Raw genomic sequence first — 14347 nt, 5'->3', positions numbered from 1 at the left:
TCCCCCTCCCCCTCCCCCTCCCCCTCCCCCCTCCCCCCTCCCCCTCCCCCCTCCCCCTCCCCCTCCCCCTCCCCCTCCCCCTCCCCGCAACCCCCGCAACCATAATATTTCGCGCCTCTCGCTGTCGGAAAACCATTCAAATGAAAAGAAGTGGCTGCTATATTGTCGCACAAATAATTCAGGGTCTTCAGGGTGGCCCCGACGCGCGACCGAGCGATAAGCTTGCGCGACTGGGGCGCTTCCCGCCACAGTTTCCTTTGGGGGCAGCTGCCACAACGCTGCACATGATTATTACTACTAGATTAAATTATCTTGGGCTGCCGAGAACCAGGAACGGCGACACCGGGGCAAAAAGCGACCGCCGATGGGACGCTGAAGGGGCGCCCCAAGCTCGCGCCGGCAATTGCCTGCAGGATAATCGTGTCTTGCCCGTCTTTCATCTGCGACCATGCTTATGGGCAGGCAGCAGGGTACAGAGGGGCACTCGAAAGGCCGCCGAAAGTGCGTTAGGGTGCGTTGGCCCTTCGAGCTCCGGCACTTCGCCGGCACGCTCCGGTAAATGTGGACGCTCGGGTGCATGGCGTGCATCCAACAAGGGGGAAGTGTCCAAGGATGTGTCGCGTGGGCCGGCCCCCGGCTGGGGTGATGGCGGGAACGCGCACGGAGAACCGCTGTCCGACCTTGTCTCCGACCCGGCCATAGGCCCAACTTAGTACCTGGCAGGCGGGGCGGGCGGGGTGGGCCGGGTGGGGGACGTGTCCCATTGCACCCGCGGGGGACGCAGGCACGTAGCATGCCACCAGAGCCGCACGATTACAAACCTGCACACCCTGCTGCACACCGGAGCTGTTCCTCCCGTGGTGTCAACGGCCTCACGACGCGCCGAGCATTCCTCGCGGTAGTCTGGTACCTGCACCCCATCGCTGTCTGGGGCCTGGGGAGCTGTTTGCTTGCCGTCGGAGCGACCTTCCTCCCCGCCTCACAATTCATCCATGCGGCAACTCGGTCCTCCTGCATTCTGTCTGCTGACCTGCACAGTCTGCACTGGCCTTCCTGCACTGACAAAACCTCAGCCACCACCACTAGCACCGCAGCAGGGCAGCACACCGCTCCCCGCCGTACAGTACGCCGCACCGCACACACCCTGCATCCTCACACGCCACACCAATACCGCCACCACCACCTCCGCCGCCACCACCACTGCTCCACGCCCGCCAGCGCTGCCGCTACCGCTCCGCAAAGGTGAGGTCCGCGGGCCACTTGGGGAATACGCGCTTGTAGAGCGGCATGCACACGGTGTCGCGCTGCTGCAGTGGCGAGTCGAACAGGCACTTCATGGCGCCGTGGGTGCCCAGCGGCTCCTGGATGCGGCCGCGCCGCCCGTACTTGGTGGACAGCTGCGGGGGCGGGGCGAAGGGGGAAGGAATGGCGGAAGGGGGTGGTGGGGGAGGTAAAGAGGAGAGCCCAGTTCCAAAACGAATGAAGAGTCCAAGACAGATACTGCGCTACACAGGTCACAGTTGACGGGTGCGTGGACAAGTGCAGCAGAGGATGTGACTGTCGTGCTCGGGGGTACGAACCCAGGCACGGGAGCACGTTGCTCCATTTCCCCCCTTGCCCTCGCCTCCCGCCACTTCCACCTCTCCCCCTCCCCTCTTCTCCATGCATCCTCCGGGCCGTCTAGCTGCCTGCAGCCCTCACCTCCACGGGTTTGAACCAGCGCACGTCCTCCGGGTTGTGGAACATGAAGCGCACCGTGGCCCGGCGCCGGCTCACGCGCACAGGCGTGCCTGGACGAGGGAAGTGGGGAGTGTAGCAGGAGGGGGAGGAGGCAGCACAGCGGCGGTGCAGGCGTTACGAGTTTGTCCTTCGGAGTCTGCACGCTCTAGTTTTCTTCTAGTGACTCACAGGAAGTAGCAACCCTTCACCCCCCCCCCATCCCATCCCATCCCCCTCCAACCCCAGCCCTCACCTGTGAGCATGATGCGCTTGAGGTTGACTCGGTCCGGGTCGCAGCCGCGCAGCGCCCCCACCGCCGCCAGCTGCGCACCACTGCCGTCCGCCGCCGCCGCCCCCTCAGGCAGCTTGAAGGCAAGCAGGGGCAGGGGCGGGTACATGATGGGCGCATACACCGAGCCCACCACGTGCTGACCTGTGGGCGCGGGCGTATACGTACGTGTGGGGTGCATGGTATGTGTTAGCCGCCAAGCAAAAGGGGTTTTGCAAGGATGTTTGGAAAAGCGGTATAGGACGCACTGAAGTTGTTGTCCTGCAGATGTGCCAGTCAATTATGCGCGCCGCTTCCTCTTACTCCAGCCCCGTGCCGCTTCCCCCCGTGCCGCTTTCCCCCGCGGCTCCTCCACCTTTAATGCATACCATTCGCATGAATGGCTACCCCCTTCCAGCGCTGCGCTCACCCGGGTGCAGGAACTTCTCCATGCGGTGCTTGTCCGCGCCGGGGTCGTCGGTGGACAGCACCGGCCGCGCCGTGAAGGTGCGCAGCCCAGTCACCAGCAGCAGCTGCTCCTTGTTGGCCAGCGGCGCCGAGTAGCCGGTGGCCTGGACCAGGGGGGGGGGGGAATTCATGATCAGTCAAGAAGTAAAGGGGGGCGGGGGCTGTACATACCAGCCCAAACTAAAGCAAACCAAACCAAACCAAATCAGCGGAGCACAGGCACAGGGGGGTTGCAGAGCGGGTTGCAGAGTTAAGTGCATGGGAGTGCGGGCGCACGGGGTGTGAGTAAACTAGTAAAGGCAGCCTGGAGGTGCGCACGGTTCCGATTTTGAGTTCTTGGGTCGGACCCCAGGGCCACCACCACCACACACAGACATGCCGTACACCGCTGATGCATGCATGCAGTCACCCGTGACTGCCCACCTTGCGGAAGGCGAAGTTGACCACGCTCATCTTGGCCTCGTGCTGCATGAGCCCAAACACCGTCAGCGGCACGGCGCCGCCCGCCGCCGCCGCCGCCACGTGCGCCGCCAACCGCTCCGCCGCCACCGCCGGCACGTCCGCGATACGGATGGCCACGTAGGTGCCTGCACATGCGTGCGCGTGCGCGTTCGTTAGAGAGCACAGAGCTGGTCACATGCAGGAATGTGTGCGTGTACGTATGCGCACACCGAGGAGGCCGTACAAGGGTTGCAGCCAGGACCTGCCACCTGGACTCAGTACCGCCCTGCCTCTCCTTTCCCTCCGCTACTGCCGTTGCTACTGCTGCCGTAGCTTCAGCTGCCACGGCTGCTACTGCCACCGCTGCTACGACTGCCATCGCCTGCCGCACTTTGCCGCCACGCGTTGCTCACCTGGCGACACGGCGCAGGGGTCGGTGTCGTCGGTGGCGCGTGCCGCCGCTTCCTTAGCGCGCTTGTGTGCGCGCTTGAAGTTCTCAAACGCAAACACGCGCGCGTAGTCGGGCGGCAGGGATTCCTTGGGGTCCCAGGGGCTTGTGCGCATGGACTTGAGGCCCCTACGGGGGCAAGAGGAGGGGAGGCGGAGAGGCAGGCGTTACATGCGTCAAACGGGCTGCGCGCGGTGCCATGCCCGAAATGAGGGACCGAGGGAATTAAACCCAACGGTAGTGGTCACGATGGCAACAGGCGCCCCCGCGCGCCCTGCCTGCGGGTCGCTAGCTACCCACCCGCACATGGGCTCCCCATCGGCCTCTCAGTTCGCTCGTTCCCGTTCCCTCGCCCGCTCGCCCGCTCGCCCGCTCGCCCGCCCGCTCGCTCGCTCGCACCTGTACTTCTGGAAGCGCACACGCGCCGGCGTCTCCAGCGGCACATCCACCTCGTCCGGGAACTCCAGCTGGTCCGCCTCGCCCTCCGCACCGCGCCGCGCCGCCGCCTTGGCGGCCCGCGCCGCCGCCAGCGCCGCCGCGTAGCCGCCGCCGGCGCCGCCGCCCTCCTCGTCGTCCTCATCCATCAGCATGGCGGCGTCTCCCGCGTCCGTGGCTGCAGCGCGGGAAGGTAAGCGTCGGTGCCGTGATGCTACTAACACTCACACATCGAAGCAGCAGCTACGGTCATGTCGCTAAGGGCGCACCGCCAAGCAACAACAGCTCGACGGCCGAGGACGGCTGTGGTGAGTGCACGAGCGAGCACAATGCTCCGGGTACTCCAGCCGTGAGCTGAATCTCCGTGTCTGTAGCCGCCCTGTGGCCCGCTGCCCCGGCCCCCTCTTTCCCGCCCTTCTCGCACGCACACACGCACCTGCGTCATCGTCGTCCGCAATGGGCTCCAGCTCGGGCGCCTCGTCGCCGTCATCCTCCATGGCGGCCGCCCCCCGCCCCCGCCCCTTGCCGCTGCCGCCCGCCGCCGCCCCCTCGCCGCCCTCCATCATGCCGTACGGGTCCTCCTCGTCCTCCTCCTCGTCCTCCTCCTCATCGGTGCCGTAGTCCACGTCATCCATGATCCAGGCCGCCTGGTACTCCGACGTGCCTGACAGGCGGAACGAAAGCGGATCCGGATCGTATGACGATGTGGTTACCCAGGGTTTGGGAGCCAGAGTTAAGACAGGACTTGGAACTGGTGCATGCGCGACGCGCTCAACCCGGGTTCGGGCCAAGAGAGGTTACGGACTGGCTGCGCCGGTGCACAGCTGGTTAGCACGTGAGCGCGGGCTACTCACTACAACCACGCCAACGCCACGTGGCGCAATACCAGTACCGCCCCCAAAACAGAAAACCAGGTTACTGCAACATGGGGTGCTGCATGAGGCTACGAGACACACATGACGGGCATGGCATGAGCCACACGTGTGGACTTGACTGGCCCCCCACACACGCGGCTGCCCCCACAGCACGGCAGAGAGGGAGTCCCCACGCACCCTCCGGCACGCGGCGCTTGCGCGTCCTCCGCTCCGCCGCCGCCGCCTCCATGTCCTCCTCCGTGGGCCACGTCTGCTCCTCCTCGCCGGGGGCCGGCACGTTCTCACGCACCTACAGCAGGAGGGCGCATGGTCACACGGCGACACAAAGCGACACACGTAGACGCAGATGCCATGGGTGGGGGGCCTTCGGGCTACCGCACAGCGCGGGCACACCATGCAATCGCGCTTGTTGGTGGCCACAGACACAACACGCCGACGCGTGCTCGGCTGTCGACCTCGCGACAGAACCCTGCGGCGTGGGTCCGCAGGCGGCCCCCTCGGCCACCCCCTCCACTTCCGACTCAACCCTGCCAGCCCGCGGCGGGCTGCCAGCTGCCAGCTGCAGGTTCTCATGGGCCTGCACACTGACCCCACCAACCCCAAACCCAGCAACCCAAACCCCCGCCCCAACCGCCACCCACCAGCTGGTCCGCCTCCTCCGGGTTGGGCGCCGCCACCACCGGCCCCGCGCCGCCGCCGCCCGCGCCGCCGCCGCCCGCCGCCGCCTCCACCTCCATCGCCTTCTCCGCCACGTGCGCCGGCACCGCCCGGCCCGCCGGCGTCGCGTTCGGATCCGGCGGCCCGTGGATCGACAGGATCCGGAAGTCTCCCGCCCCCGGCACAGTCACCAACTGGTTGGCGCTCAGGCCTGCTGACCGCACGTACCCATACACCACCAGTGTGCCCTTGCCGCCGCCACCGGCCGCAGCGGCGGCAGCGGCGGCGGCAGCAGCAGCCGACGACGGCCCCGGGCCGGCGGCGGCGTCCGCCGCCGCCGCCTCGAACTCGAGCCGCTCCACCAAGACGCCGGGGCGCTGCTGCCGCCACAGCGGCGGCGCCGTGGGCGGGTGCTCGGCCAGGTGGCGCGCCAGCGCCGCCAGGTCGGTGGGCGTGTCGGCGTGATGCAGCCGGTTCTCGCCCGCCAGGTGCGGCTGCAGCGCCTTCTCCGCGCGCTTCTTGGCGGCGCTGCGGTCTTTCATGGCGGCGGAGCCGGCGGCGGCGGAGCCGCCGCCGCAGCCGCCGCCTCCGGCGGCGCCCACCACGCACGGCACCACCGCCGGCATGCCCATGGCCCGGAGCACTGCCATGGCGGCGGCGCCGGCCGCGTCCACGCCGGTGGCGCCCTCGGCGCCCGGCAGCAGCAGCAGCAGCATTTCGGCGCAGCGGCCCAGGTCTGCTACAGCCAGCGGGTCGGCACGCGACACCGGCGGCGGCAGTAGCGTCAGCCGCACGCGGCCCTTGGCGGCCACGTGCACGGTCACAGGCGCCAGCGGCGCCGCCGAGGCGAGCAGCTCCATCTCCATCTCGTTGGCGCTGCTACTGCTGGCGCCGGCGCCAGTGCTGCTGCTGCTACTGCCGTGCTCGCAGGCGTGGCGCAGGCCGTTCCAGAAGCGCGCCACGTCCACGGCCTGTGGGAGTAATGGTGTATTGGTGGCGGACTGATGTTGAGAACCGACTCTGGTTCCCCGGCTGCGTTCCTGCTAGCTTTCGCCCTCGCCGCCGCGCCTGTCGGTTGCGCGTACCTGCAGACACCAGTCCCGTAGCCAGACGCCCCCCGGCCTCCATTCCCATCTGCGTCTCCTTCCGCCACCGCCCCGCCCTCTCGATCGCCCCGCCCTCCCAGTCACCCCCTTGCCGCCCCCTCGCCGCCTCGCCCGCGGCCTCACACGCCGCCCTCACCTCCGACAGCGGTAGCACCGCCACCACCACGGGCGCCGCCACACGCCGCTTTCGCTCCAACAGCTCCTGCCGCTTGGCGTCTCTGTTGCAGGGGGGGGGCGTGAGATTGCATTGGTTACAAGAGGGACCTGCTGACGCAGTTCACGAGCCAGTGACGTGGAGAACGAACACCCTGCTCTGGACCCCAGGGGCGTGCCGTAAGGTGTGATTGGTTCCGGGTTTGGTTTGTTTTGGTTTGGTTCGGGGCATCACGTGGCGTGTGCATGTGCAGGCACGCTGCCCGCAGACAACACGGGCAATGCAAGCATGCTTGCACTGCGTAGGTGGCGTGCCGCTCTGGTCGGCCCCGCCCCTGCGACCCCGCCCCTGGCGCGCCTCCGCCCGCACCTGTTCTGCTTGGCAGCTAGGTGCCGCTGCAGCTTGCCATCGTGGGCAGAGGCCTTGGGGTTGGGCCGCGCCCCCGACCCCACCTCCTTGCCGCGACGGGCATTTTCACGCGCGCTGGGGCCGGCGCGCCGGCCGGCCTTGTGCGACTGTGGGGGTGAATCCGGGAAAGCGGGAGTTGCGGGTTGGGCGACGCGAGCTCGGCACGCCCACAAGGGAAGCCAGTTGTCGCTGCGCCAGGACTATGGTGCATCTACGTCTTTGTTATGCTCGATGGCCGCCCGAGCGACAGGCGCGCACGCGCGGCAGGGCGACGGTCGGCCGCCGCCGTCGAGCAGCAATTATATAAGGCATACCCAGCGCAGAGCGATTCAAGTGACATCCGCACCTTATTCTTTTGGCCGCTAGGGCCGCCCATTTGTTATGCGGTCCGTCTTTCTGTAAGGGAACAACTCTCAGACTGCGCTATACGCTGGGCAAATCCGCGTCAATTCTCGACCTTCATTCTTGCGACCAAATATCAACATATGTCATTTAACGGTATCCTTACTCGCTCGCCCGGCGCATGAAAGAAACTGCCAGGGTTTCGGCATGGGCCTTCTCGACGGCTTTCGCCTCATGACTTACTTGTGATTGGCTATTCAGATAACAAAATCTGATATAACGTTGAAGCCATGTTGTTATCCATGCAACCTTTGCAAGTCGAACCGCGGGACAGCGACGCAGCCTGGGCCCTGTGTCCTGGGCCCTGTGTCCATGTGGATATTCAGACCATTATCTGATGTAAACAATGACAGTTAACACTGGAATGCTAACAAGGGTTGTGTTGCTTGCGGTTGGTGCCTGCCGCTTGTAAATGAAATGAAACGGCAAGACAGCTATCTCATGCAGGAGAAACAGTGCAGAAGCTGTCAAAAGTCCTTGCCGATGGAAAACTGGATTGCGCGTGCACCATCGGGCAGCTTGTCGCTGGGGCCCAGCCAACTCCTGACTGCAACTTGCAATTTGGTTTAATTAGGCTGCATGCACTGTTACACGCAGTGCTAAAGCCTTGGGGATACCAAAAAGCTGGGTAGGAGAGGTTTAGCGCGGTCACGTTGTTTCGTCTTGTAGCCTCTCAGCGCGGGCTGATAACCGCTGAATTTTTCTTTCTTTAGCGATCTTTCAATCCAATATCTGAGACCGTTCTGGGCTTGTTTGCCGCTCGATTGCGGAGTATACTCTCGTCTAGGGCCGCCGGGCGGATCTTTCAAGCGACGAGAAAGAATGCAGCTGTCTGCTACCAGCGGCAGGACCTCCTTCAGGGTGTCGCAGGACCTGAGGACTGGGCCAGCCAATTTCCTGTCCGGGCTGCGCGACGATGATTCCCTGCTGCGCCAGGTGTTCTTCTCCATCCTGCGCCACCACCATCCAAACCTGGCTGCAAAGGTGTGTTGCAGCCCGCCACGGAGCGGGACCTCCACCTAGCCGCAAGCGGCACGCGGCGACCCAACCCCAGTTGAACCCTAACTTGCGCTGGCTGCTCGAAGCAGCGTTCTCGTGTACGCATGCGATAGGTCCAACATTTGTCGCGTGAATTAGACAATCGAGCCCCTTTATAGACCACGCTTGTTTGCTCAGCTTGGTCTTGTTGCTCGCTTGGTCAGACCGCCATAGTCGTCAGCCCCACCTGTCGCCCCTGGTGCTTCAACAACATCTCTCCCCATCTCTCACGCCATCTCCATCCTCTCGCTCTCACTCTCACTCTTGCTCTCCCCATCAGGTGGATGTGATCTACGCTCTGAGCCAGGCCTGGTGCACTAGCCAGGTGTGATGGCTCGAGATGGTTGTGGTGGTTTGTGTGGGGGGTGGAGGGCGCCAGCAGCAAGCGGCGGGGGCAGCGGCACGGGGCTGTCATCTTGGCCTCGGAACAATCGGGTACGGCGCCGGGACGGGAGCCGCGTTGGTGGCGTGTGAGGGAACCGGTGCAGCGGGGGGACAGCGTGACATGGTACACAGAGGTTGCATATTCCGGATGGTGTACGCGGTGGGCCGTCACCACCGGCACCGGGTTCAGGGACCCCATGCCCCAACACCTTTGCCGTACCAGCCGGCACGGGCGTGTGGCCGGCAGTCGTCGTTTCCAGGGGGAAAGGTGGTCAGCGGGGGGCGTGTGGGGGGGGCGTGTGTCGGCAGTGTAGCGTGCGGGCAAGGGCCAGGCAGCCGGAGGAGGCGTTGCAACCCATACCCTCTCCCCGTCACCAGCCACTGACCCCTCCCCTCCTCTACGTCTCTCGCCCCCTCCGGTCCTCTCTTCCTCCCCTCCTCTCCCCCCCTCCCCTCACCTCTCCTCTGTGCCTCCCACCTCATATCGTCTACCGTCTACCCCTTCCCTAACTCATCATGCATGTCGCCCGCTCCTCCCCTCCTGCCCAGTCCGACAACGACTTCGAACTGATGGTCAAGTACGTGAGCGACCTCAAGCCCGAGGAGCGCATCCTGGTGAGCGGCAGCAAGGGGGGGCGGCGGCGGGGCGGGGGAGGCAGGGAGGCGGAGGCTGGGAGGCGGAGGCTGGGAGGGGGAGGCTGGGAGGGGGAGGCTGTCTGGCTGGGGCGGGGGGGCCAGCAGAGGTGGGGGTGTGCGGGCTGCTGCATGGGCGACTGGGGTTGCGAGGGCAGGCGGCAGCTGTGCGTATGAGAGCCTGAAGTGCAGAGGCCAAGTGCTGTGGGAATGACTGCAATGACACGTACGCCGTGTCAAGCCGCGGCGCCCCTGCCCCACCCTGTGCCCATCCTACCCCTACCTGGCCCCCGTGCGCTTGGCCGTGCCACTCCCCCCTGACTTACCCATTGGGCTCGGGCATTCCCCCCCTCCCGCCCTCCCGCCCCCTTCTTCCCTCCCCTCCGTCCCTCCCCCCAGGTGGCCTCCTCCTTCAGTCACATGCTCAACCTGCACAACCTCACGGAGGAGGTCAACAGCAGCCAGATCGGCCGCGCAGTGCGCCTGGGGGAGGTGAGCCGAGGAGGCGGCCAGGCGGGGAGATAGGGGCGGGGGGCGGGGGAGCTGGGAGCTGGGAGCTGGGAGCTGGGAGCTGGGAGCTGGGAGCTGGGGAGCGGGGGGCGGAGGCAGGAGGCGCGGGGCAGGAGGCGGGGGGCAGGAGGCGGGGGCCAGGAGGCGGGGGCCAGGAGGCGGGGGCGGGATTCGCTCCAGTCGAGGGGCAGGGGGCAGGGGGCGGCGCGGCAGGAGGGGCGTGGGGGCGCAGCTGGAGGAGAGGGGAGGGGGAGAGGGCAACAAGTCGTGCCTGAAACCGACCTCCGCGCCCCCATCCTTTCACCCCGACCCACCCGCGCCAGATGGACTCCCCCACCCGCGACACCAACCACTCGCTGCTCAAGCTCACCACCACCAACGGCTTCACGCCGCAGCAGGTGGGCAAGCAGCACAGGCGGGGAGGAGGGGAGGGATGGACAGGAGGGTTGGACAGAAGGGTGGAGAGGAGGGGTGGACAAGAGGGGTGGACAGGAGGGAGCGGAGAGGAAGGTGGAGAACGGGTGGAGAAGGTGGTGGAGAGGACGGGAGAGCGCGCGGGCGCGAGTTGATATGTGTGCGGTGGTTGGTGGGGTGGTGGGGTGGTGGAGAGGCATGGAGGTGCTCCCAACTGAAACCACTCAGGTGGGGTGGTGGGGTGGTGGAGAGGCATGGAGGTGCTCCCAACTGAAACCACTCACTTGCTGCTGGGCCAATGCCAAGCGCGCACCACACATGGCGTGAGGCGTTCACACACAAACACACGCGCGTCTTTGCGCTATGTCTTCCTTGTGCTCTTTAACGCAAGCACGCACGCGTGCACGTGCGCCCCTCATCCGTCCGCATCCCCCCCCCGCTCGCTGACTCACCCCCTGACTCACCCCCTCTCACTCTCCCCCCTGACTCACCCCCTGACACACACGGCCAGGTGTACGACACGCTGTGCTCCCAGACCGTGGAGCTGGTGCTCACTGCTCACCCCACCCAGGTATGTGCGTAGGGGCCCGTGTGTGTGTACATGTGTGCGTGCGTGCGAAAGGGGGGATTGATGGGCGGGTGGACGGTGGTGTGTGTGTGTGTGGGGGGGGGGGGGACCGAGGGTGGAGAAGTCAGGGGCGGGGAGGGCGGGCAGGCGGATGCCATGTGTGGTGACGGGCAGGCTCACTAGCATACACACACACTCTTCACACTCTCCCACACACACACTCTCAAAAGCCTCCCCCCCTTCACTTCTTATATAATCATGATTGTAAACCCCACAGGCTCTGCGCGCCAGCTTGCTGAAGAAGTACGCCATCGTGCGCCGCGAGCTGGACACGCTGCACAGCAAGCGCATGAGCGAGTACGAGAAGATAGGTGCGTGCGTTTGTGTTTTGGGTGGGTGGGTGGGTGGGTGGGTGGTGGGGGAGGTGTGAGTGGTGGGGAGTAGCCGTCTGGAGTGAAAGACGGAGGGGTGGGGGTTGTAGGTACCAGCCCAACCAAAACCAAGCCAAACCAGGGGTGAGGTTTGAGACTTTCTCCATCCACGCCACGCCACGCCTTTCCTCGCTCACCACCCCGTCCACGCCGCGCTGCCCCCCCCCTGCTGGACTCCACGGACATCGGTAACGACTACGTGACATCTGTACCATTGCTCCTGGCTACGCCTTCTCGTCTTATTTAACATGCATGGAACCCCGCTCCGCCCTGTGTGTGCGGCCCCCAGAGACGCTGGAGGCCATCCGGGCCGCGGTGCAGGCCGCCTGGCGCACCGACGAGATCCGCCGCTCCAAGCCCACGCCGCAGGTGGGCGGGCGGATGTCCGCGCGGCCGTGTGTTGGCTCTGTTGCATTTGTACCGCGTAAGCTGCCAGTACGCCGCGCCTGTCACCCTACCCTCCCTTGGCCTCCAAACCGCCTGCCTCATCCCCAGTCTCCCTCCCCCATCCCCCATCGCTGTTCCTCAAGATTACGTCTACGGGTCTACCAGCTAGCTAATCATGAGTGTACCCCCCCCCCTTTGTACCTGGCTACGACTTCACTTCGTAAACTTAATGCATGTAACCCCCATCCCCATCCCCCCCCGCTCCAGGACGAGATGCGCTCGGGGCTGTCGTACTTCTCCACCGTCATCTTCGACGTGGTGCCTGTGTTCCACCGGCGTGTGGACACGGCGCTGGAGAAGCTGGGCCTGCCGCGACTGCCGCTGGACCGCGCGCTGTTCAAGTGAGGGAGAGGGGGGGCGGGGCGGGCAGGCACACAAGCAGGCACACAAGCAGGCACACAAGCAGGCACACAGCAGGCACACAGCAGGCACATAGCAGGCACATAGCAGGCATACAGGCATTAGGGGGCCGGAGCGGAGGGGGGCTGGCGGGGTGGGTTGTGATACCAGCCCAAACTAAGAACCCGAACCCAATGCAAATGAGCATGAGGGGGGGCTAGGGTTTTATCCAGGGGGGAGGGAACGAGGGGGAAGGGGGAAGGGGGAGGGGGGGGGTATTGCCGTTCATGTGACACAGAACGCACCGCACCACCCTCCACTCCCGTCCTTAACCCCACCCTTCCACCTCCCACCCTCATCCACCCCCGCCCCCCAGGTTTGGCAGCTGGATGGGCGGCGACCGCGACGGCAACCCCAACGTGACGGCCGAGACCACCCGCGATGTGGTGGTGCTGGCGCGGCTGGAGGCGGTCAACGTCTACTTCCGCCAGGTGGGTGGGGTGGCGGTGGGTGGGGTTGTAGATACCAGCCCAAACTAAACCAAACCCAATGCAACAGAGCGAGGAGGAGAGCATGGCCGACGCTTGGCAACGGAGTGGAACGGGGGGTTGAGGGGGTGAGGGCTGGGGGTAGGGGGACGGGGGGGTTGAGGGGGGTGCGGGGGTGGGGTTTGCTGGGGTTTGGTGGGGGTAGCTGAGGGGTGGCTGGGAGGTGGCTGGAGGATGGGGGTGAGGGTGTTCGGGGGTGGCTGGGCGTGCGTCCCTCCGCTCTCGTCCTCCTCTGCCCCCATGGCGCCGCTGGACCTCATCTCGCTCCCTCCCCCTGCCCACCCATATGAAGTATGAATGTAACTCCCCCCTTTATCATGAATGTAACTCCCCCCTTTATCATGAATGTAACTGCCCCCCTTCATCTCTGCCCTCTCCCCCCCCCCGGCCGCAGGTTGAGGGCCTGATGTTCGACCTGTCCATCTGGAGGTGCAGCCCCGAGATGAAGGTGCGCGGGAAGGGGTAGCAGGACAAAGACATGGGGTTACTATACTACTATGTGTACGTGCGTGAGCAAGCGTGTGTGTGATGGGTGCAGGAGGGGTGGAGATTGCAGTGTCCGAATGCTCCATGTGCCGCCTTTAGTGCCTTGTGTCGTGCTCTACTCCCAGTCCGTTTTCTCCCGTCGACCACCGCCGCACCACCACCACTACCGCCCCCCTTCTCCTTGCTCAATCATGCATGTAACATCAACCCAGTCTTATCCCAGTCTGTCTTCTCAACCGTCAACCACACCCGACAGGAGCTGGCCGAGCGGCTGGCGGCGGCGGAGAGCCGCGACGCGGCGCGGGTGGCTGAGGAGCGCAAGCGGCGCAACTACGTGGACTTCTGGGCGCCCATCCCGCCCACCGAGCCCTTCCGCGTGGTGCTGGCGCACATGCGCGACCGCCTCTACAACACACGCCAGGTGTGTGCGTGCGTGCGTGTGCGTGCGTGTGTTTGTGCGTGCGTGTGCGTGTGTGTGTGTGTGTGTGTGTGTGTGTGTCTGGGGGGCTGGGGGGCTGGGGGCTGCAAAGGTGATTGAGAAAGCGGTACAGGATGCACTGCAGACTGAGGGTGCGTGGGTGGGGGCGGAGGCTTGGGTGGAGGGTGGTTTGGGCACGGGGTTTGGGGGTTGCTGTTGCCTTGATTGTTGAATGCGCACACAGGAAGGACGCCGGGATTCGGGGCCCCTCAGGCCCTATGTCCCTCCACACCTCCTCCTCCTTCACACCTCCCTCCTCCTCCACACCTCCCCCCTCCGCCCCCTCCTCCACACCTCACCCCTCCGCCCCCTCCTCCACACCTCCTCCCCCTCCTCCCCCTCCTCCCCCTCCTCAACCCCTCCTCCCACCACCACCACTTTCCACAGGTGCTGCACCAGTGCCTCATCCACACGCACATGAGTGTGCGCGGCGCGCTGGAGGAGGCGGGCGCCTACGTGGACATCGAGGACATGGCGCGGCCGCTCAAGCTCATGTACGACAGCCTCATGAGCACAGGCGACGAGTCCGTGGCCAACGCCCGACTGCTGGACCTGCTGCGACAGGTGCGGTTGAGAGGGAGGGGTGGGAGGTGGGGGCCGGGGGGGGGGAGGTGGTGGTGGGGGGGGGTTTGGCGGGAGAGGGGGAGGGAGGGGGAGGGGGGGAGGTGGAGGGGGAGGTGGGGGGAGGTG

The 14347-nt window shown here is 65.7% G+C and overlaps 2 protein-coding genes across 2 annotated transcripts in view; one reads left to right on the top strand and one right to left on the bottom strand.

The window, feature by feature from the left end:
- Positions 1–801: 801 nt before the first annotated feature.
- CHLRE_16g673700v5 (uncharacterized protein) lies at positions 802–7709 on the bottom strand. The gene is made up of 13 exons (XM_043071223.1): positions 7326–7709; positions 6941–7086; positions 6554–6635; positions 5296–6282; positions 4832–4943; positions 4216–4443; positions 3744–3957; positions 3310–3473; positions 2879–3042; positions 2418–2559; positions 1973–2152; positions 1702–1790; positions 802–1397 (listed from the first exon to the last, which is right to left on the bottom strand). The coding sequence occupies exons 1-13, from the start codon at positions 7353–7355 to the stop codon at positions 1227–1229; spliced, it is 2709 nt and encodes a 902-aa protein (XP_042916142.1). The 5' UTR covers positions 7356–7709; the 3' UTR covers positions 802–1226.
- A 253-nt stretch (positions 7710–7962) lies between these two features.
- Positions 7963–14347, top strand: part of CHLRE_16g673852v5 (uncharacterized protein) — a 14746-nt gene continuing 8361 nt past the window's right edge. Inside the window, exons 1-13 of the mRNA XM_043071226.1 lie at positions 7963–8365; positions 8700–8744; positions 9353–9418; positions 9836–9928; positions 10270–10344; positions 10872–10931; positions 11206–11299; positions 11649–11728; positions 12014–12147; positions 12522–12636; positions 13088–13141; positions 13436–13600; positions 14045–14221. Coding sequence (XP_042916141.1) covers positions 8204–8365; positions 8700–8744; positions 9353–9418; positions 9836–9928; positions 10270–10344; positions 10872–10931; positions 11206–11299; positions 11649–11728; positions 12014–12147; positions 12522–12636; positions 13088–13141; positions 13436–13600; positions 14045–14221 — 1320 coding nt within the window. The 5' untranslated portion in view covers positions 7963–8203. The remainder of the gene's footprint in view (positions 8366–8699; positions 8745–9352; positions 9419–9835; positions 9929–10269; positions 10345–10871; positions 10932–11205; positions 11300–11648; positions 11729–12013; positions 12148–12521; positions 12637–13087; positions 13142–13435; positions 13601–14044; positions 14222–14347) is intronic.

This window comes from Chlamydomonas reinhardtii, chromosome 16 (genome assembly GCF_000002595.2).
Source record: "Chlamydomonas reinhardtii strain CC-503 cw92 mt+ chromosome 16, whole genome shotgun sequence".
NCBI classification, from domain to species: Eukaryota; Viridiplantae; Chlorophyta; class Chlorophyceae; order Chlamydomonadales; family Chlamydomonadaceae; genus Chlamydomonas; species Chlamydomonas reinhardtii.
Note: the sequence above shows the minus strand (reverse complement) of the source record. Positions and strands in the feature narration are given on the sequence as shown.